Source organism: Aquarana catesbeiana, linkage group LG03 (genome assembly GCF_042186555.1).
Source record: "Aquarana catesbeiana isolate 2022-GZ linkage group LG03, ASM4218655v1, whole genome shotgun sequence".
NCBI lineage: Eukaryota > Metazoa > Chordata > Amphibia > Anura > Ranidae > Aquarana > Aquarana catesbeiana.
Window position 1 is genome coordinate 654,815,912 of NC_133326.1, and position 24,596 is coordinate 654,840,507.

Genomic DNA, 24,596 nt, shown 5'->3' on the forward strand with positions numbered 1-24,596 from the left:
TCACCTGAATGACCGCAATATACAGGGATATGTAATGTAATACTGACACATAATCACACACATAGGTTGGACTTGATGGACTTGTGTCTTTTTTCAACCTCACCTACTATGTAACTATGTAACTATGTAACCCCAGTTTATAAGGTGACATGATATGGTAAATAATCTCCTTCTGTATAATTGGCAACATTAACATATAAACAGATCAACACAGCTTCTATCGTAGACTCTCAGTTATCGGCTTATATTCAATGATTCTACTATCACAACGGTAACTTTACCATCCTGTATAAGGGAAAATAACAGCATTAAGAACAGTAATAACATGGAGTGGGGGGTTTGTGACCTTCTCAATTCGGGTCTCTGACCCTTAAGAGTGTTTCCCAGCATAAATCCCCCCCTTTTACTGGTTCCTAAATAGGAAAAAGGCTCTGAAGTGAACCAAGTCTGGAAATGTCCTTGTTATAGAAAAAGGAAAGTAAAGAGGGTTAGCGACTCTTCCTTAATAGCACCTGGTGTTCTCTGATGGGCACTATTTGACCGTGATTCGATCTTGCCCTGCCGAGATTCACCCAGTTCCACCGTCTATTTGGGGTGTTTCCAAAACATTGAATAGTTATTGAGGACCCCCAAATTTTGGTGTCCTCTAAATTGACTATAAACTAACAGAAACAAATTTGTGAAATACACACAGCAATTCTTCAAAGAGGACAGACCGGTTGTAAAGCTATTAACCATTTTATTGATTATCCTGGTAACAAATTTAACCAGCCAAATTGATTGGTTCACGGAATACATCAGTACAGTGATGCAAAAGTACAAAAAAGTATACCTCTAATTCCAATACATATTAAAAAGACCTAATGTCTAAAGGGGACAGCGATGGCTACCATTTGCAATTATCACCTTTCATGCCTCATTCTCACATGCACATACATACGCAGATCACAATCGATCAATCGATCAAAATGTGATTGCTGGTATGGTATCCTGAAGTACAGAAAAGAAACCATAAATAATTGTATTCGGTTGACCAGAGAGTCAATGTTGTATATTGAAGGTAACTTGTCTTCAGTATGAATAAATAAAAGTAATTTATAGTTGGTGTTATTGCAGTGTGAACTTTTCACACTGCAATAACACCAACTATAATCTTACCAGGTCCTCTGAGGCTGACAAGGAGTCCTCGCTGGGGTCTGCCCTCATGTTGCATCGACGCCATCTTTTATCCAGTGGGGCCCCTCGTCTGTGGAGTTTGAAGGTTGAATAACTCCTGTGTGCTGCAGTTTCCCAGGGCAGAGAGAGCGGTGCTGGTTGGGACCTGTGGTGCGTTTTTGTCTCGCTTGCCCATATCCAGATCTAGCGGGCTGGAAGGGTGTTAAGGGCCGCAGGTGTGAAGAGCTCCTCTGCTCAGCGTCCATTCCCACTGAGCGCCATGCCTCTGCCTTAGATTTTATCACTGCAACAGTACGGGGTTTGTGTATGGCCTCTAACAAATCATTCACCAATAAAGCGTGTGAAATTACCTTACCATCAGCTGCTACAAACCCTCTTATTTGCCATATTTTGCCAAAATCGTGTACCACACCAAAAGCATATTTAGAATCTGTGTAAATGTTTACATCTTGTCCCTCAAATAACTGACATGCACGGGTTAAAGCAATCAACTCTGCTACTTGTGCTGAACAATGGGGAATGGCTGTGGCTTTCCACACAATGTCTGGGAGTTGTACTACAGCATACCCAGTTAAATATGTGTTGTCATTTTGGTCTAGTACAGGAGCCATCTACAAAAATGTCTATACTACTTGGTTGGGGATCTTGCATCGTGTCTGCTCTGGGTGTGGTGTCCTTGTGAATAACCTGTACACAGTCATGTTCTTCTGGTGGGGAATCTTCTTTACCCTTAACACCTAGCATTCCATTAAGAATGGCTAAGGGGTCTAAAGTTGGGGAAGCATATTTAATAGACTGGTCGAATTCAAAATAACTTCATAACCAGATGCTCGTTGGGCCGTCATGTGTTGGGTGGTCAAATTTTTCAATGCATGTAGTACATGTTTAGTGTGTAAAATGTTTTCATGTCCCAGTGTTACTGACAAAGATGTTTTAACCCCCATTGCGCAAACAGCAAGTGCGCGTAGACACGCCGGCATGCCTTGTACTGGTAGAGGAACTACTCTGGAAAAATAGGCTACAGGTCTCATAGCCCCCCCCCCCATGTACCTGGGCGACCGCCACTGCCATGGTTGTACAATTGTCTTGAGCAAACACATGAAAACGTGATGTATAACAAGGTAAGCCTAGCGCAGTAGACGGAACTAAAGAGGACTTCAAGGTTTTAAAGGCGTCTGTCAGCTCCTGGGTCCACTCAATTTGGTCGGGTGTCGCGACCTTAGTTGCTGCTATGAGTATGTGATCATAGTAAGAACAGTAAGGTATCCGTTGCCTGCAGTAGTTGATCATACCAAGAAAGGATAGCATGTCTTTCTTAGTAGCTGGGCGGGGCAGACCCAGAATGGCTTGGATCCTAGACTGACTGACTCGCTTTGCGTGTGCCTTTTTGTTAAGGTGAAACCCAGATACTGAACAGATTCCTGGCAATATTGCATTTTTTTGTTTTGCCACCTTGTGTCCTTCATTACACAGATATTCTAACAGATCTACTATCCTTCCTGCACGCCTCTCTGCTTGGGCTGCACAAAAGAATATCATCAACATACTGGAGCAACACAGAACCATGGGGTGGGGACCAACCCTGTAGGGATGCACGGAGGGCCATAGAGTGCACCGCAGGTGAGTCTATGTAACCTTGAGGCATTCTCCGCCAGGTAAGCTGGCGGCCATCAAATGTGAAACTCAGCAACTGGGACTATCAAATTATTAATAGTCCTAAGATCTTGAGTAAATCTATAAGGGCCATCAGGCTTCTTCACTGGATTTATTGGTGTATTGTAGGGAGATATCACAGGGCTTAATATACCTTGTTCTAAGAAGCACTCCATTATTGGCCTAATTCCCTCTATTTTCTCTTGTGACAAAGGGTACTGTTTTTGGTACACAGGATTAGTGAAGGGCTTCAGTGTAGCTTTATAAGGTGTGCATGAAATGAACCCTATGTCTAACTTGTCCTTTGCCCATACCTGTGGATTTATATCATCAAGTTCACCAGCTGCTAGGAAGCAATATGGTCATTCCATGTGTATGCCACCATTAGGGTCTACCTCAATTCTGCCCTTTTAATTTGCCTAATAGGTCCCTTCCAAGTAAATTTTACAGGGCAGTCTGGGATGATTCTGAATGAATGTTATAAAATGTTACCTGTACCATAAAGGCTGGTTACCTCAAGAGTAGGGATGAGCCGAACACCCCCCTGTTCAGTTCGCACCAGAACATGCAAAAATGAAAAAAGTTTGCTTGAACACGCGAACACTGTTAAAGTCTATGGGACACGAACATGAATAATCAAAAGTGCTAATTTTAAAGGCTTATATGCAAGTTATTGTCATAAAAAGTGTTTGGGGACCCGGGTCCTGCCCCAGGGGACATGTATCAATGCAAAAAAAAGTTTTAAAAACGGCCGTTTTTTCAGGAGCAGTGATTTTAATAATGCTTAAAGTCAAACAATAAAAGTGTAATATCCCTTTAAATTTCGTACCTGGGGGGTGTCTATAGTATGCCTGTAAAGGGGCGCATGTTTCCCGTGTTTAGAACAGTCTGACAACAAAATGACATTTGGAAGGAAAAAACCCATTTAAAACTACCCGCGGCTATTGCATTGCCGACAATACACATAGAAGTTCATTGATAAAAACGGCATGGGAATTCAACACAGGGAAACCCCGAACCAAAATAAAAAAAAAAAAAATGACGTGGGGTTCCCCCTAAATTCCATACCAGACCCTTCAGGTCTGGTATGGAATTTAAGGGGAACCCCGCGCCAAAAAAAAAAAAAAAAAAACCTGCGTGGGGTCCCCCCAAAAATCCATACTAGACCCTTATCCGAGCACACAACCTGGCAGGCCGCAGGAAAAGAGGGGGGGACGAGAGTGCGGCCCCCCCTCCTGAACCGTACCAGGCCACATGCCCTCAACGTTGGGAGGTGCTTTGGGGTAGCCCCCCAAAACACCTTGTCCCCATGTTGATGAGGACAAGGGCCTCATCCCCACAACCCTGGCCGGTGGTTGTGGGGGTCTGCGGGCGGGGGGCTTATCGGAATCTGGAAGCCCCCTTTAACAAGGGGACCCCCAGATCCCGGCCCCCCCCTGTGTGAAATGGTAAGGGGGTACTTACCCATTTCACTAAAAAACTGTCAAAAATGTTAAAAATGACAAGAGACAGTTTTTGACAATTCCTTTATTTAAATGCTTCTTCTTTCTTCTATCTTCCTTCATCATCTTCTTCTTCTGGTTCTCCTGGCTCTTCTGGTTCTTCCTCCGGCGTTCTCGTCCAGCATCTCCTCCGCGGCGTCTTCTATCTTCTTCTCCTCGGGCTGCTCCGCACCCATGGCATGGGGGGAGGCTCCCGCTCTTCTCTTCATCTTCTTCATCCTGTTCTCTTCTTCCTTCTTCTCTTCTTCTCTTCTTCATTTTCTTCTCCGGGCCGCTCCGCAACCATGCTGGCATGGAGGGAGGCTCCCGCTGTGTGACGGAGTCTCCTCGTCTGACGGTTCTTAAATAACGGGGGGCGGGCCACCCGGTGACCCTGCCCCCTCTGCCGCACGGTGACTTGACGGGACTTCCCTGTGACGTCACGGGGAATGCCACAGGGAAGTCCCATCATGTCCCGTGCGTCAGAGGGGGCGGGGTCACCGGGTGGGCCCGCCCCCCGTTATTTAAGAACCGTCAGACGAGGAGACGCCGTCACACAGCGGGAGCCTCCCTCCATGCCAGCATGGATGCGGAGCGGCCCGGAGAAGAAAATGAAGAAGAGAAGAAGGAAGAAGAAGATGAAGAGAAGAGCGGGAGCCTCCCCCCATGCCATGGGTGCGGAGCGGCCCGAGGAGAAGAAGATAGAAGACGCTGCAGAGGAGATGCTGGACGAGAACGCCGGAGGAAGAGCCAGAAGAACCAGAAGAAGATGAAGGAAGATAGAAGAAAGAAGAAGCATTTAAATAAAGGAATTGTCAAAAACTGTCTCTTGTCATTTTTAACATTTTTGACAGTTTTTTAGTGAAATGGTAGGGGTAAGTACCCCCTTACCATTTCACACAGGGGGGGGGCGGGATCTGGGGGTCCCCTTGTTAAAGGGGGCTTCCAGATTCCGATAAGCCCCCCGCCCGCAGACCCCCACAACCACCGGCCAGGGTTGTGGGGATGAGGCCCTTGTCCTCATCAACATGGGGACAAGGTGTTTTGGGAGGCTACCCCAAAGCACCCTCCCAATGTTGAGGGCATGTGGCCTGGTACGGTTCAGGAGGGGGGGGCGCACTCTCGTCCCCCCCTCTTTTCCTGCGGCCTGCCAGGTTGCGTGCTCGGATAAGGGTCTGGTATGGATTTTTGGGGGGACCCCACGCCGTTTTTTTTTTTTTTGGTGCGGGGTTCCCCTTAAAATCCATACCAGACCTGAAGGGTCTGGTATGGAATTTAGGGGGAACCCCATGTCATATTTTTTTTTTTTTTAATTTTGGTTCGGGGTTTCCCTGTGGGGAATTCCCATGCCGTTTTTATCAATGAACTTCTATGTGTATTGTCGGCAATGCAATAGCCGCGGGTAGTTTTAAACGGGTTTTTTCCTTCCAAATGTCATTTTGCTGTCAGACTGTTCTAAACACAGGAAACATGCGCCCCTTTACAGGCATACTATAGACACCCCCCAGGTACGAAATTTAAAGGGATATTACACTTTTATTGTTTGACTTTAAGCATTATTAAAATCACTGCTCCTGAAAAAACGGCCGTTTTTAAAACTTTTTTTTTGCATTGATACATGTCCCCTGGGGCAGGACCCGGGTCCCCAAACACTTTTTATGACAATAACTTGCATATAAGCCTTTAAAATGAGCACTTTTGATTTCTCCCATAGACTTTTAAAGGGTGTTCTGCGGCATTCGAATTTGCCGCGAACACCCCAAATTGTTCGCTGTTCGGCGAACTTGCGAACAGCCAATGTTCGAGTCGAACATGAGTTCGACTCGAACTCGAAGCTCATCCCTACTCTAGAGGTGGGGTTTCCCAGGTACGGGTCAATACTCCATTTATTCCCACAGAAGGTTCACACTTTAACAGGTACCCCTCATATAATTCTGATCGTATGGTGGACCGGGTAGCTCCTGTGTCTATTATAAAATGGAGAATTACGCCATCTACCATTAAAGGTATTGTTGGCTGATCAGAATATTGAGGATATCTGAGGGAGCATGAGTGGACTACCTGCCGGGCAACCCTATTGTTGTTTTCCCTGCCATTGTAACGGGTATTTAATGGTGTGCTGCTCATTACCCTGGAGTTACTGTCTTTATTGGGGGTAGTTTCCAAGATTTATATCCTGAAGTACCACCCTTGGACTGTGGGCATTGGTTCCTCCAGTGTCCTAATTCCCCACAAATGAAGCATCTCTCATTTCTCTCTCCTGAACCTCCTCCTTCTATTTCCTCTGTATCCCCCTCTATTTCCATATTGGGAATTATCAAATTTCCCTGGGCTATGCTGAAGTCCCTTGAATTGTGCCTTTGATGAGGTTTTGGGAATATCAAAACAACCTGCTGAATCCTTTAACATAACTTCCTTCTCAAATCCATTTGTATCCAGCTCAGGCCATTTAGCATCTAGCTGCTTAATCAAAAGGGAAACTTCTAGGTTTAAATACCAGCATAATAGTCTGTGTGTATATATCATGCCCATATCGCCTTCCATGGTCATTCCCGCTTCTTACTTACACACCTTTTTAAACCTTTTAATAAAGTCAGTTACTGACTTTTTGGGACCTTGCTTACAGGCTGTGGCTGTAGAGGTTGATTTATTATTCTGCCATAGTCTCTTAATTTCTACCTCAACTTGCTTCCACATCGGTATCTGTTAACAAAGGATACATCTGCTGCTCTACTGCCTGGTGCTACTAGCTCTAATTTATCTACATTATCCCACCTCCATCCTGATTTCATGTCATATCCCAATATGCCATCTATAATTAATCTCTAGTCTTCTATAGAACACTGCCCACCCTTTTGTAGCTCTCTTTTAAATAGTTTATGGTGGCTGAAGGATTTTTCCTAGGATCTGGGGAATTCTTGATAATGTCCATGCAGTATTGCATGTCCATTTGGTTTAACCATAACATCATTTCCAACTATGATATAAGGCGCTGTTAAATCTGCAGATGGGAAGTGGCATGCAATGGAGGAAGAGGCATTGGGCCCAGCAATGGGAGTGGAAGCACTGTGCCTAATTAGAGTACCACCATTTCTCAAAGTACTAAGGGGGGTTAAGGGAACCTGACTAACAAATCTCCCTATTGTGCTAGGTACCGCTCCTCCCCCCTCAGTAGAGGATGTTACTATACATCCTTGGGCACCCTCACTTTGTTCATCCCTTACCCTAGGGGCAGTGGCTCCTGCAGAACTACCTGCCTGAACTGATTGCTGGGAAACCCCATCCCTGACAACCTGGTGTACGGGCGGGGTCCTGGGATGTTGGGGCTGAGGACAATTTGCACGCAGTCTAAAAACTGCTGCATCCTCATCCTCTTCTATTACCTGTGATGTTAGAGGTAATTGCGGGTATATCTGTGTATAATTAGGGGGCCCGGGAGTGGAGCAGCAGGCTCCGTTGTATCAAAAAGGAAATGATTATTTGATTTTTTTTTTTTTAATCTGCCTGGGATGGTCCTGAAGATACATATCCCGGTGCATATTTTAATCAGTTTAATCCTCCCGCCATCATACTTTTTATCCCATTTTGGATCAAGGTCAAACCATGGGAAAGCTTCCCTGTCGCCTAGGCACAGACCCTTCACCATACTCATATGAAACTCATCATTTGCTCCATCTCTGGGAAAGGGGCTGGAACTATGCATTAACTCAGTATACCCTGACAGATTATCTACCCAAGGATTTACATAATAATAATCCCATGGAGATGTCCGTGCAACATACTCTTTACATGTTACATTTTCAGGATTTGGTTTTGGAGCTGATTCTGAAATTTTACCAAGTTCACGCAACAATTTTATTTCTCTAAGAACCTTTCTAGGAGGCTTAGGCAGGTCTGGGAGTTTCCCTTTGGAGGGTTGGGGCATCTTGCAAAGATCAAGAGCACAAAAATTCTAACATTTCATTCTAATAGCACATTAAGCAATCTAACAAAAGCACAATAGGCAAAGCAACAAACAAAATAAGCAAAACATGCATATCACTCTTAATAGGCTGGAGGGAGTATTGCTACCACTATTTAAATTTGCCTAGGCTAATATTCTGTCTGTGAGCTACCTCAGCTCAAACAGACCTATCTCCTGTGCTCCCACAGCACCATGGTTCTTTAAAATGTGCCCCCAATCAGGATGTCATAAGATAAGTTGTCTTACCTGATGGCGAAGTCACATCCCAACTTCTGATCACCAGTTCTGTTGGTAATACCCCTTGGTAGGTACACTTCTGGCCAGCATCCATTCAACCTGTGAAGAATGTACGAGCACTCGGAAATAAGACATCAAGACGTGTGGTCTTTCAGTCTGTATTCAAAGTGAGACCAGTCAGGACAGCTTATATACAGTTAAAAAAGGGGATGTGACATTAGTCCCCAAGACCAACTAAAATATACATAGAATATTTACGCGCAATGATCAATACATATATACATCATAGGAAATAGTAGTGTGGAAGTAATGACAATCTAAAATGATAGAGGGTGTATGTACGTAAAAGGAAACAGATGTATACATAAGAAGAAAAACTAACTCAGAAAGAGAACCTAGAATTAAGCAGAAATAACAGGAAAATGCAAATATTCTCAGGCTCTAGATAACAATGGGAGGAAGCTTACATCCTCGAATACAGAAATGTGTGCGTTACAAAAACGGAGCATTTCAACAGAATTAGAAGAGAAGGGCCCATTAAAAAAAAAAAAAAAATTAAAAGTCAGCAGCTACAAATACTGCAGCTGCTGACTTTTAATTGGACACTTACCTGTCCCTGGGTCCAGCGATGCGGGGGATCAAAGCCCCGCTCGCCTCCCCCTCTGTTCGACGGCGCCGGCATTGCAACTGTGGGCGCCGGGCTGTGGCTTCACAGCCGGGCACCCACTGCGCATGTGCGAGGGGCGCCGCGCACCGTGATTGGCCGCTCAGTCACCTGGGACCTGTAATGGGTCCCAGGTGATTGACAAGAGGGAGGGAGCAGAGCCGAGTCCTTCCTGTGCCGAGGGGGAAGTGATGTCACCAGCCCAGGCACTGAAAGAGGCAGACTACGAGGGACCCCCTAGCAACAGGCATTTAGAGGTGAGTTAAAAAAAAAAAATTTCCAAATGTTTTTTTTTATTATTTTTTTAGGAATTTTCATGTATTTTTTATTTTTTGGGTGGAACACCACTTTAACTTTTTGCTATAATACATATCCAGTAAAAAAACTAATTTATTCATCCGTTTAGGCCGATATGTACTCTTCTACAGTATCTCACAAAAGTAAGTACACCCCTCCCATTTTTGTAAACATTTTTATTATTAGGATCTGAAGAAAAGAACTGTTGCTCTACGTAAAGATAACCTAGGCTATAAGAAGATTGCCAAGACCCTGAGACTGAGCTACAGCAAGGTGGCCAAGATCATACAGCGGTTTAACAGGACAGGTTCCACTCAGAACAAGCCTTGCCATGGTCGACCAAAGAAGTTGAGTGTACGTGCTCAGCGTCATATCCAGAGGTTGTCTTTGAGAATAGACGTGCTGCCAGCATTGCTGCAGAGGTTGGGAGGTCAGCCTGTTGGTGTTCAGACCATACGCCGCACACTGAATCAAATTGGTCTGCATGGCTGTTGTCCCTGAATGAAGCCTCTTCTAAACATGGTTCACAAGAAAGCCCGCAAACAGTTTGCTGAAGACAAGCAGACTAAGGACATGGATTACTGGAACCATGTCCTGTGGTCTGATGAGACCAAGACAAACTTATTTGGTTCAGATGGTGTCAAGCGCGTGTGGCGGCAGCCAGGTGAGGAGTACAAAGACAAGTATGTCTTCCCTACAGTCAAGCATGGTGGTGCGAGTGTCATGGTCTGGGGCTGCATGAGTGCTGCCGACACTGGGGAGCTACAGTTCATTGAGGGAACAATGAATGCCATCATGTACTGTGACATACTGAAGCAGAGCATAATCCCCTCCCTTCGGAGACTGGACTGCAGGGCGGTATTCCAACATAATGACCCCAAACACACCTCCAAGATGACCACTGCCTTGCTAAAGAAGCTGAGGGTAAAGGTGATGGACTGGCCAAGCATGTCTCCAGACCTAAACCCTATTGAGCATCTGTGGGGCATCCTCAAACGGAAGGTGGAAAAGCGCAAGGTCTCTAAAATCCACCAGCTCCGAGATGTCGTCATGGAGGAGTGGAAGAGGACTCCAGTGGAAACCTGTAAAGCTCTGGTGAACTCCATGTCCAAGAGGGTTAAGGCAGTGCTGGAAAATAATGGCGGCCACACAAAATATTGACACTTTGGGCCCAATTTGGACATTTTCACTTAGGGGTGTACTCACTTTTGTTGCCAGCGGTTTAGACATTAATGGCTATGTGTTGAGTTATTTTGAGGGGACAGCAAATTTACACTGTTATACAAGCTGTACACTCACTACTTTACATTGTAGCAAAGTGTCATTTCTTCAGTGTTGTCACATGAAAAGATATAATAAAATATTTACAAAAATGTGAGGGGTGTACTTACTTTTGCGAGATACTGTATATATTTTTGGTAAAAAAAATCTCAATAAGTGTATATTGATTGGTTTACGCAAAAGTTATAGCGCCTACAAAATAGGGGATAGATTTCTGCCATTCTTATTATTTTTTTACTAGTAATGTCGGTGATCAGCAATTTTTAGCGGGACTGCGACATTGCGGCGGACAGATCGGACACTTTTTTGGGACCAGTGACATTATTACAGTGATCAGAGCTAAAAATATGCACTGATCACTGTATAAATGACACTGGCAGGGAAGGGGTTAGCACTAGGTCAAAGGGTTAAGTGTATCCTAGAGAGGTGTTTTCTAACTGTGGGGGGGAGTGGACTGTCAGGGAGATCACTGTTCCTGATTACTAGGAACAGACTATCTCTCTGTACCCCCCTGTCAGAACGGGGATCTGCTTTGTTTACAAAGGCAGATCCCCGTTTTGCCTCTCTGTGGAGCGATCGCGGGTATCTGGCGGACATCGTGGCTGCCGGATCCGCGCATGGTCTCCCCCGCCGTGCTCCCGCAGTGTCTCGTGCAATAGGGCTGCCCTGCCGCAGTATATATGTGATGGGCAGTCCTTAAGTGGTTAAACATGGAAAATTCAGCTGACATTTTATGTATTGACTATGAAGAAATAAAAGGAAGTTGATATTTTTGGAATAGCTATCGCGTAGCCACAATAATGGCGACTTTTGTGCTATATTTTAACCAGAAAACCCACACTTTTTTTTATTTATTTATTTTTAGTGGTCGGGCAGCAATCCTGTGCCTGGCTTATCTACCGGACATCTTGGTGGCAGGATCCTACGACAAGAGAGTGAGCATGTATGATCCAAGAGGTAATGAATGAATGCATGAAGGTAAAAAAACCTTGAACCTTTACAACCACTTTAAGTTACCTTCTTTAAACTGTTCAAATAAATTCAGTAGACAGATTCAAGATTGGGTCAAATTCAAGTTTTTAAAAAAATGTCATTAAGCATTTCCAACATCATTAGAGATATTGCCATGGTCATGTTTCTATTGAGGGCCTTCTAGGGGGATTGCAGCTAGTTCCTTGGGCGAACAGGAAAAATAAATACATTCTGAAGATCAGACCTTTCTTAACCTAGACCTGTACCACTGATGTGATCTTGCGGTAAGTTTGAACTGTGCCATTATGGCATGTATCGGCTATAGGTGTATAAACAAATCTTTTTACTTGAATAAAAAAAATAAATAACAAAGCAATCCTTAGAAAAAGTGTATTCAGTTTGGAGCTACAATAACGTTGTAAGGGTGTTTGTACATAGTTGTAAACATGCAGTTGATATAAAAAGTCTACACACCCGTTTAAAAAGTCAGGTTTCTGTGATATAAAAAAAAGAGACAAAGATAAATACCATATTTATCGGCATATAACACGTGTGACAGACCTAGCCGGGACAAAGTCTTTTGGAGAGGACTGAATGCAAGCCTCTTGCCTACCGACTATGGGCCCTGACATTTGAGGAAGCTACAAGCATTTAGGAAGATACTCTGTTATGTAATGCAAAAGGACATTATTAAGGAGGCCATGATGGTCTCTGCATGCTTGGGACTCATATAGCAGATGTATGTGAAAGGAATGCTGATTAATGAGATCTGGAAAGCCCTGGGTCTCTTAGAAGTAGACAACAGGAGTATTTCACCCATTGTTATTTGTGCTAATTAACCTTGCTATTGTATAGAGGAGTTCTGTGTTGATTTATGATAATGTTGATTGTGTCTTCTGAGCTAAAAGACGGCAAGTCTGTCCTAAAGGTTATGTCTCTTAGTCACCTAGGCTGTCTAAAGGATTCGATAATTTGCTCATGTTAACTAGGTTTCTGGTTACAATTTGTATTGTCAACAATCTGTATATATTTGTGTGAGATCTCAAATAAAAGGCTTTTCCTGATGTACTACAAGACTGGTGTGGTCTGATGTTTTACCCTACACTGAGCTACGACTAGTGAATGGGAAAGCTAAGGGGTCTTGGATTGTGTGGTACCGGACAGAGGAAGCATTTACGGGGGTCCATCACAACACACACTCCAAGTTTAGGAGGTAAGTTTAAGGAAAAAAACTTACATTTTAAATGCCCATCAATGCAGCCTTATCAGTGTCCATCTGCAGCCTTGCCCATCATTGCAGAATGATCAGTATCCATCTGCAGCCTTGCCCATGATTGCAGAATGATCAGTGTCCATCTGCAACCTTGCCCAACAGTGTCCATCTGCAGCCTTGCCCAAAATTGCAGCATGATCGTTTTTAAATGTTGCTGCCGCCGAGATAGACAGACAGCCGGTTGTCCTGTGTACTCGGCTCCTCTCGCAGTCCCGCCCCTTGGCCCGGCTCCTATGATGGACACAACACCGGTCCAATGGCGGGACATAAATGCTAGGAGGTGTGACTGCGAGCCGAGCCTAGCCGAGTACACAGTACACTCGGCTCTGTCTATTTCGGCGGCGCCCATTCCCTCCTTCCCCTCCAAGGCATCGGTTCGGTGTATAACACACACCCACGATTTTCGCCTGATTTTAAGGGGAAAAAAGTGCGTGTTTTACATCGATAAATACGTTAATTTCAGAACTGAAATCTTTTAGGTGGAGGGAAGTAAAAATAAAAAACTAATTTGGTTGCATGCTCTGAGGAAGGCTTTGGCCGAAACATGTTAGCGCTTTAGATGTCGTACTGCTATTAGTGCTCAATAAAGATTTAAGAAGAAGCAATCGAGTTGCCGGCATTTCTTGCTATTTTAATATTTATGGGACACAACAAGCCTGAGCACCATTATTTAGCTTATCATTCTACAATCATACGGTAGAGCTTGGGTGAGTTTTTGTTTACATTACCACATAAGTGTGCACACCCTTAAACTAATATTTTGTTGAAGCCCCATTTCATTTTATTACAGCACTCAGTCTTTTTGGGTATGAGTCTATCAGCATGGCACATCTTGACTTGGCAATATTTGCCCACTCTTCTTCGCAAAAACACTCCAAATCCGTCAGATTGCGAGGGCATCTCCTGTGCACAGCCCTCTTCAGACAACCCCACAGATTTTCAATCGGATTCTGGTCTGGGCTCTGGTTGGGCCATTCCAAAGCTTTAATCTACTTCTGGTGAAGCCATTCTTTTGTTGATTTGGATGTATATTCTTTGGGTCGTTTTCATGCTGAAAGATGAAGTTCCTCTTCATGTTCAGCTTTCTAGCAGAAACCTGAAGGTTTTTTGCCAATATTGACTGGTATTTGGAACTGTTCATAATTCCCTCTACCTTGACTAAGTCCCCTGTTCCAGCTGAAGAAAAACGGCTCCAAAGCATGATGCTGCCACCACCATGCTTCCGTACAACTCAGCCATGATGCTGCCACCACCATGCTTCACAGTGGGTATGGTGCTCTGGTGTTCTTTTGGTGATGTGCAGTGTTATTTTTGCGCCAAACATATCTTTTGGAATTTATGGCCAAAAAGTTCAACCTTGGTTTCATCAGACCATAACACATTTTCCCACATGTGTTTGGGAGACTTCAGATGTGTTTTTGCAAAATTTAGTCGAGCTTGGAAGTTTTTCTTCGTAAGAAAAGGCTTGCCACTTTACCCCATAGCCCAGACATATGAAGAATGCGGGAGATTGTTGTCACATGTACCACACAGCCAGTACTTACCAGCTTCCTGCAGCTCCTTTAATGTTGCTGTAGGCCTCTTGGCAGCCTCCCTGACCAGTTTTCTTGTCCTTTCATCAATTTTGGAGGGATGTCCAGTTCTTGGTAATGTCACTGTTGTGCCATATTTTCTCCACTTGATGACTGTTTTCACTGTGTTCCATGGTATATATAATGCCTTGGAAATTCTTTTGTACCCTTCTCCTGACTGATACCTTTTTAACAGTGAGATCCCTCTGATGCTTTGGAAGCTCTTGCTGGCTTTTGCTGTAGGATGCGACTAAGAAAATGTCAGTTAAGACCTACTACAAGGGCTGAACTTTATTTGGGGTTAATCAGAGGCACTTTAAATGATGGCAGGTGCGTACTAACTCCTATTTAACATCAGTTTGAATGTGATTGCCTAATTCTGAACAAGAGGGTGTGTACACATATGCAACCACATTATTTTAGTTTTTAATTTTTACTACCCCAACCCCCCCCCATAAGATTATAGTTTGATTTTCAACTGAGTTGTACAGTTTATAGGTCACATTAAAGGTACAAAAAGTTCCGAAATGATTTATCCTTGGAAAACTTTTTTACATCACAGAAACCTGACATTTTAAGACGGGTATGTAGACTTTTTATATCCATTGTATTACTTCCTAAATATCTCAAAAGGTGCTGTGCTATGGATAAAGTACTGCAGTTCCACTATGTTGGGGTTTCCTCTTAAGAGTATATCTTACTATCCTTTTATACTGCATGTGTTTTTTCATAGCCAGCCAAGATTTGCGTACTTTATAACCAGTGGCGTCTCCAGCTTTCATATTTAGGGGGGGCAGATGGGGGGACAGGGACAAAAGTAGGGGGGCAACTATAAAATGCGCATATATATATATATATATATATATATATATATATATATATATCTATATACTGGGGCCCTTTACTACGACCCCACAACGGCCCTTTCACATGTTCTGCAGTGAGCTCCCTTCCTACTGTATTGGGGTCCCCCAGGGTGGCAGAAAACAAGATATATTTTTTTTTCTTAAAGAGAAGTGCAGCGCTAAAAAATGAGTGAAAAATAACATTGATTCATAGCATACAATGTAAGTACATATATCCAAAAAATGTGCATTGGCATGATTGATAAGTATACATTGTGATCATAGTTCTCAGATATTCCTAAGTGACACACTGTTGAAAAATGAGTCCGTGAAAAAATCCTCTGAGGTGTATATATATCTAACACCAAAAAGTGTGAAAAGGCAATGTAGTGCTGATAGAAGATCCACCACCGTTTTTAAAGGGGGGGGGGATTACCGGAACGATTGGACACAGATGGGTGTACACCCACTGTGTCAATCAGGCTTGTAAAGGTGAAGATCCCTGAAGATGTTATAAAGGTGACCAGGATACTTGTAGATAATGTATATGACAAGGAAGGGCAAATCCAATCAGATATCCAAAGCATATGTGGAAAAAACGTGAGAGTACATAGCGTGATACTGCATAAAAAGTTTTAAAGCATGTTTAATAAAGGTAAAAAACTCACATTTATGGAGATTAAAAACAGCGCTGAGTATTGGTAAATTATGGCAGAGTCAATGGTATCAGCAATCAGGACCGACGCGTTTCTTCCTACCGGAGGATGTCTTCTATCAACACTACATTGCCTTTTCACACTTTTTGGTGTTAGATATATATACACCTCAGAGGATTTTTTCACTGACTCATTTTTCAACAGTGTGTCACTTAGAAATATCTGAGAACTATGATCACAATGTATACTTATCAATCATGCTAATGCACATTTTTTGGATATATGTACTTACATTGTATGCTATGAATCAATGTTATTTTTCACTCATTTTTTAGCGCTGCACTTCTCTTTACACTATATTTTTTACAGGTTTAGATCACTTGTTTGTTCTAGCTGCTCACGTTTCTCTGACAGCGCGATATTCACACTTACTTTTTACAAGATATATATGTCACCAACATACCAAGAAAATATAAGGATCCAAAGCAGTGGGAGAACTATCAGGGTTGCAAAGGTTGTCTTGCCTCCGGGCCCTGGTGTTCTGCCACTGTGGGGTTTCCCAGCCTCCTCTTGCTGTCCTGCCCCTGCTATTGACTGCTCTGGCCTGGCATCTCTTGAAATTTACAGGCTGGTTCTCCTGTTCTAAGGATGGGAGAAATCGGTCTGTTTTTTCAGTAACTGAGAGTCCTGGTGGAGTCCTTCCTGTAACTCGCTCTTCTCCCTGTCAATGAGAATGTAGAGGAAGGAGCAGATCGGGCGGGATGGTTGTGTGATCGCTCGCATTATGCAGTGTCAGCAAGCACAGGGAGGGGGGAGGAATCACCCGCAGGAGCTGACTGGGGACTCTCTCCCTCTTAGACATTGATTTTTTGTAAAAAAAAAAAAAAAAATTTTATTGGGGGGGCGGCACATGGTGGGGCACAGCATAATGTTGGGGGGGGGGGTCAGGGCCCCCTCTGCCCCCCCCCCTATGGACGCCATTGTTTATAACTACCTGGAATTCAGCTGTATTCAAAACTGAGCAAATATATTAAAGTGACTGTTGATCACTTGGATACTCCTTTTTCCAGCGTCTAATCCATTAATCAAATCCAGAAGGTTACATTCCAGTCCAGTGTTGTCACTTGTAGCCGATGATCGTCACATTGTGTCAGGTGGTGAGGACCGAACATTAGTGGTGTTTGACCGCAGAGTGAATGCAGTTCTGCAAACCATACAGGTAAGGCACAAATGTTTATATGTGGGTACAATATTCACGATGTCCCTTTTTTTCCCAGGTAACAATTAATTCAATAATGGGATGTTTTTTTTTCAATTAATCCTGGAGGGGCTTATGTATGAACTTTCGTTCCATTGTGAGCAGGATCATTTCATACACTTTTTCAATATGTGTAAAGTTGTACAGCTTTCTACCCTGTCAACAGAGCAGAGGAAGGGATGCTTATTACAGTGGATCTTCAGCATGTGTTGCGTTTGGAAATAGATACAGTGCCTTGAAAAAGTATTCATACCCCTTAAAATTTTGTCATGTTACAACCAAAAACATAAATTAATTTTATTGGGATTTTATGTGGTAGACCAACACAAAGTGGCAGATAATTGTGAAGTGGAAGGAAAATGATAAATGGTTTCCACAATTTTTTAGAAATATGTGAAAAGTGTGGCGTGCATTTGTATTCAGCCCCCCTGAGTCAATACTTTGTAGAACCACCTTTCACTGCAATTACAGCTGCAAGTCTATTTGGGGATGTCTCTACCAGCTTTGAACATCTAGAGAGTGAAAATCTTTGCTGATTCTTCTTTGGAAAATAGCTCATGCTCTCTCAGATTGGATGGAGAGCGTCTGAACAGCAATTTTTAAGTCTTGCCACAGATTCTCAATTGGAAATAGGTCTGGACTTTGACTGGGCCATTCTAACACATGAATATGCTTTGATCTAAACCATTCCATTGTAGCTCTGGCTGTATGTTTAGGGTCATTGTGCTGCTGGAAGGTGAACCTCCGCCCCAGTCTCAAGTCTTTTGCAGACTCTAACAGGTTTTCTTCTAATGCTTGTTTTAGTCCGGTCGTACGTCATCACGTATGAATCCGTCGGACTTTGGTTGTTCGTGTGTAGGCAAGTCCATTCATTCGAAAAGTCTGTCAAAGTCCACCGAACCAAGTCTGCCGTAAAGTCCGCTCGTGTGTACGCGGCATAAGATTGCCCTGTATTTGGCTTCATCCATCTTCCCATCAACTCTGACCAGCTTCCCTGTCCCTGCTGAAGAAAAGCATCCCCACAACATGATGCTGCCACCACCATGTTTCACGGTGGGGATGGTTTATTCAGGGTGATGTGTAGTGTTAGTTTTCCGCCACACATAGCGTTTTGCTTTTAGGCGAAAAAGTTCAATTTTGTCCTCATCTGAACAGAGCACCTTCTTCCACATGTTTGCTGTGTCCCCCACATGGCTTCTCACAAACTGAAAATGGGACTTCTTATGGCTTTCTTTCAACAATGGTTTTCTTTTTGCCATTCTTCCATAAAGGCCAGATTTGTGGAGTCACGACCAATAGTTGTCCTGTGGACAGATTCTCCCATCTGAGCTGTGGATCTCTGCAGCTCCTCCAGAGTTACCATGGGCCCTTTGGCTGCTTCTCTGATTAATGCTCTCCTTGCCGGCCTGTCAGTTTAGGTGGACGGCCATGTCTTGGTAGGTTTGCAGTTGTGCCATACTCTTTCCATTTTCGGATGATGGATTGAACAGTGCTCAGTGAGATGTTAAAAACTTGGGATATTTTTTTTATAACCTAACCCTGCTTTAAACTTCTCTACAACTTTATTCCTGACCTGTCTGGTGTGTTCCTTGGCCTTCATGATGCTGATTGTTCACTAAGGTTCGCTAACAAACCTCTGAGGGCTTCACGGAACAGCTGTATTTATACTGAGATTAAATTACACACAGGTGGACTCTATTTACGAATTAGGTGACTTCTGAAGGCAATTGGTTCCACTAGATTTTAGTTAGGGGTATCAGAGTAAAGGGGGCTGTATACAAATGCATGCCACACTTTTCAGATGTTTGTTTGTAAAAAATTGTGAAAACCATTTTATCATTTTCCTTCCACTTTACAATTATGTGCCACTTTGTGTTGGTCTATCACATAAAATCCCAATAAAATACATTTACGTTTTTGATTGCAACATGACAAATTGTGGAAAATTGCACGGGGTATGAATACTTTTTCAAGGCACTGTAAATGCTTCTATTGTTCTACATTAATTATGTAACTGAAGTCAACAAGTCAGGTAACCAGTGGTCAACATAGCTTGATCTTTTGACATATGTGACCTATGTATGGCACGTATGATACAACAGTGCCATCTAGAGGTTAAATTGGGAAAAGTTTCTCCTATAGAAGGAACGTAAAGGAAGTAGCAAGACAGGATACCCCCATGTGGGATTGTCTACCCAAGCTTTCTAAATAAAAGGTCAACAGGTTAAGCTGACAGGAGGACTCTACAGTATAATGACATAACACCAAAGAAGATCTGTGCCAGAAGAAACTTCATCTGACATCTCTTTTCGCCTGATCACCTGCATTTGCTTGTAGAGTAAGCCTGGGGTCCTGGCTGCCTACGGAGACCGTGAAGGAGCTAAATAACCTTTTTGCGTATTCTTATTGTATACAGACCATAGTTCATGTTAATTCTCTAGAAAGTAGATAGCATTTTGCTCGTAATAGTTTGCATGCAAAGCATTTTTGTTTAGTAAAAGCACATTAATACACTACTAAGGTCTAAACTACATTGCTGCTAATGCAAAGTGACCTTAATAGTAAAGCACAGCCAGACGTAACTCTTTTTACCTTTAGATAGGGATGGGTTGGAAATTAAAGTGATTGTAAAGCTTCATGTTTTTTTTTTTTTTTAAACAAACATGTCAAACTTACGTCCACTGTGCAGCTCGTTTTGCACAGAGTGGCCCCAATCCTCGACTTCTGGGGTCCCTCTGTGGCTCTCGCGGCTCCTTCTCTTATCAGATAACCCCCTAGGAGAAGCGCTCTCCAGGGGTGTTACCTTGCGGCCGCGCTCCCGAGTCCAACATTTACGTCCATAGACACGAATGCCGGACTCGGCCCCGGCGCCTGCGTCATTGGACTTGATTGACAGCAGCGGGAGCCAATGGCTGCACTGCTATTAATCTATTCAATCAAGAGCCGGGACCCCGTGCAGAGTGGGAGAGCGCGTCTCCGTCGAGTGAATGAAGGGGCTCAGGTAAGTAAAACGGGGGGGGGGGGCAGGGGGGCCAGTCACTGCCAGAAGTCTTTTCACCTTAATGAATAGGATGCATTAAGGTGAAAAAACACAAGGGTTTACAACCCCTTTAACCACGTCCCAACCGCTGTACATATATAAACGTCCTTGGCGGGAAGTGGTTATACCAGGATCATGGCTGCTCCTGCAAACATGATCCTGGCATCAAAATTTGCAGCTGGCGATGGACCACTTTCCTGTAAAAGTGGTCCAAGTGGCTCTACAGCTGCTTTATTGCTATCACAAGGGATGTTGTTCACCCCTTATGATAGCAATAAAGTTGATCCAAAAAAAAATTTGAGAAAGTGTAAACAAAAAAGTAAATAAAGTGCCCCCATACCCCTGAGCTCAGATGAAAATGGTAACACATATAGGTCCCACACATATATGTAAATGGTGTTTGCACCACATATGAAGTATCGGCATAAACGTCAGAGTTAGAGCAATACTTCTGGCACCATACCCCCTGATTTACTCTATACCGGTAACCTGAGAAAGGCTTTTAAAAACGTCGCCTATGGATAATTTAAAGCGGGATTCCGGCCATAAAAAAAAAAAAAAAAAAATGTAAAAGTCAGCAGCTACAAACACTGTAGCTGCTGACTTTAAATAAGTACTTACCTGTCCTGGGTGCCCGCCATGTCCTCGGGCCGACCTGTCTCTCGGGTCCCGGCACCGCCATCCTAGGTAAGGGAAACAGGCAGTGGAGCCTTGCGGCTTCACTGCCAGTTTCCTACTGCGCACGCGCGAGCGGCGCTTTGTGAATGGCCCCGTGGTGTTCTGGGAACACACATAGTTCCCAGAAGACAACGGGGCCGCTCACCGAGGAGCAGAACACGCCGCGGAATAGGAAGAGGCAGATTAGGAAGACTGCCTAGCAACAAGGGTTTAGGTAAGTTTTTAAAAATTTTTTTTTTTTTTTCAAATGTTTTTTTTTTTATTTTTTTTTTAGGATTTTTGGTGAATTTTTTTTTTTTCAGGGTGGCCCTCCACTTTAATGTACTGTTGTTTGTCGCCATTCCACAAGTGTGTGCAGTTTTAAAGAGTGAAATGTTAGGGATCTACTTATCTTTTGTGTTTTACCAAAAAATTGGGTATTATATAGTGTTTTTGTGCACTAAAATTCATTAAATTTTTTCATGAAAATTTGCATTTGATAAACTACTGCACATATATTGTGCGATATAAATTGCAACAACCACCATTTTATTCTCCAGGGCCTTTCCTTTCTGCATATATATCATCTTTGGGTAATTTTCTAGCAAAAAAAATGCAGGGTTTTACAAGTATGTGAGATATGTCAGAATTGGCCTGATCTTGAAATGGTTTTTGACGTCTGTGTCCCAGTGGGGATATTTCCTGTCTGTTTCCTGTCTTAGAGCCAGCAGTATTTTCAGGTAATCATTGAAAATATACTTCCAGTGACTGTAATAGGTTAGCCTTAGAAAAATTAGTTACCAGCTGTAAAATTGTAGGTGCTTTGGCTACCTGGCTGCTGGGATTTCGCACATCCCATTATATGCATTCTAAATAAATGAAAACCTTACCTATGCCATTTAGTTTGCTAAAATACTGTTTATTTTATAAAACACTGTTTTGACATTTTAATTACAATTGTATGCACGTCAGTGCTGCTGATCTCCTCTAGCCTCTTTTAGCCACTTTGTCTACATGCATTTTTGTATATATTGCTATATTGTGTGTGTGTGTGTGATATATTCAGGAGAGGCTAGTCCATTAGTGGTGCAGGGGAACGCCCCCCTAATTTGCATGCGGGGCGCTGGACTCATATGTTTTGTATGAGGGTTTGTTTTTTTTCCAAGCCACATGATTAGATTGGCTTGAAAGAGGTTAGGCTCGGGGTGCATTTGCTATAGTCTTCCGGCTTCTCCTCCCAGCCAATCAGGACGGGAGGCGGATCTGGTTGGCCTGGGAGGAGAAGCCGCGGAGGGGCTGAGTGCGGGGGGGGACGACATATATATACATATATATAAATTGTGCTTGTCTGGCTTCCTGATTGTACCAAGCCTGAACAATGTGTTGGCATGGCCAATGGTAGACTCCACCAGGGCCTAATGTAACAGGGTGACAACACAGGAAAGCTTTGGGAGACCGTTGTCACACCAAAAAAAGAATTGCCTGAACAAGGACTTTCATTGCAGGATCACCATTTTTTTTTTTTTTTGTTTTGTTTTGTTTTTTTTTTTTTTTTTTAAAGCTGCAGATTTAGAAAGACTGAATGCAACTTTTGAAACCATATTAACATGTTAATGCATCTAAGAGATTGTAGTGAGTGGGTTTAGATCTACCTCAGCTCAAACTGTAGTTGATAGGTGTTTTGGCAGTGTGACAGTGGATGAGGCTTTTCATTTATCATTTCATCAAAATTCTAATTTCTCACAGCCTGTATCAGTATATAATAACTCCTGTTGGAGCTGCACGATTCTGGACAAAATCAGAATCACAATTTTTTGCTTAGAATAAAGATCACGATTCCTGTGGCGTAACATCATCTTTCACTTTATACAAAAAAATTGGGCTAACTTTACTGTTTTGTTTTTTTTTTTTTATTCATTGAAGTGTATTTTTTCCCAAAAAAATTGTGTTTCAAGGACCACTGTGCAAATACAGTGTGTGATATAAAATATTGCAACGACTGCCATTTTATTCTCTAGGGTCTCTGCTAAAAAATATTTATATAAAATGTTTGGGGGTTCTAAAGTAATTTTCTAGCAAAAAAATACTTATTTTACCTTGTAAGCAACAAGTGTCAGAAAAAGACTTAGTCTTTACTTGGTTAAACTGACCTCATTTGCAGACCAAAGTTCATCCCTTTGATCTGTTAAATGAACAGAAAGATACAATGTTTCTTTTTATCTCTCCTTCAGAGCTGAGCAATGTTGTTGATAAAGGTTGCTGCCTGCTTTTTTTAATTATTTATTTATTTTTTGACAGCTGTGAGCAGGGAACTGCTCTGCACTTGTTACATGAATTGTGGAAATGCCGGATTAAGATCGATTTTATTTATTTATTTTTTTTAACTATTAATCGTTCAGCTCTAACTCCTGTCATCTATTTGTTCCTCTCTTGCCTAGATGGACTATTACCTGTTCTGCATGGTTTATGAGGCACCACAGCTATGGGCAGGAAACAACCAAGGACAAGTCCATGTGTACGAAAGCCAAGGAGGGACATTCCAGCACCTGCGGGTACTGGAAACTACAGTTTATTATTGGTATATCGTGGCGGGAGATCTGAGTACAATTGTACAATTACTTCATAGAATCATTGTAATGGATGTTATCTGCTAGAAATGGAAACCAGTAGCCAGAACCTTAAGATTTAGGCTGAGAACAACAGCAGATGAACAGAGTCTGGGTTGTGGGATGTTACAATAATCCAAGGTTAAATTCCAGAAAGCTAAAATCTGTGTAACAAGCTGAGGACAGAATCCTGACAGCCAGGATCCGATCCCATGCAACAAGCCAGGGTCAGAATACAGACAGTGAAGATCAGAGTCCATGTAACAAGCCAGGGTCAGAATACAGACAGCGAAGATCAGAGTCCATGTAACAAGCTCAGATCAGAATCCGGACAGTAAAGTTTAGAGTTTATGTAAGAAGCCCAATAATCAGGCAAGGAAGCAGTAAACTAAGTGGAGTTATCTTCATAATAATTCCTCACTGCATCCCCAGAATCAATATATAATCATATATCAAGTGCAGACAAAACTCCACATATGTGAATAAAGATGATGATAAAACCATACATAAATTAAAAAAAAATAATTAAATAAAAAGGATCCAACACAAATTTCCCGTTCAATGTATCCTTAAACTTTTGAAACTTCTTGACAAAAACATCTTCTGTCCTTCACACACTGTACCAAACAACCACCACCATGGTGATCTTCTTTGGAACTAAAAAATGCACACCCCCAGATCTCCCACATAGATGCTCAGGAAAAAAAAGCCATATGGAAACCATCATAGTGCTTTCCAAAAAATTATCAAAATTTTATTTAATAAAACCCACAAAAGGAAATAGACTCACGATCAAGGTGCACAAAACTGCTGCACCACAGATATCTTACATATAAAAGACCACCACAGGGGGTGTCCGATAGGGGCTGCAGCTTGTAAATGAAATCCTAGTGCTTGTTGTACTATTCCCCTGTAAACCAAATTTTATATATATATATATATATGTATATATATATATGTATGTA

The 24,596-nt window shown here is 42.7% G+C and overlaps 1 protein-coding gene across 1 annotated transcript in view; it reads left to right on the forward strand.

Annotated features, from left to right (window-relative positions):
- FBXW9 (F-box and WD repeat domain containing 9) overlaps window positions 1-24,596 on the forward strand; it is a gene marked incomplete in the record, with an annotated part of 85,705 nt that overhangs the window by 35,448 nt on the left and 25,661 nt on the right. Inside the window, 3 exon segments of the mRNA XM_073622723.1 lie at window positions 11,619-11,710; window positions 17,141-17,289; window positions 23,464-23,577. Coding sequence (XP_073478824.1) covers window positions 11,619-11,710; window positions 17,141-17,289; window positions 23,464-23,577 — 355 coding nt within the window.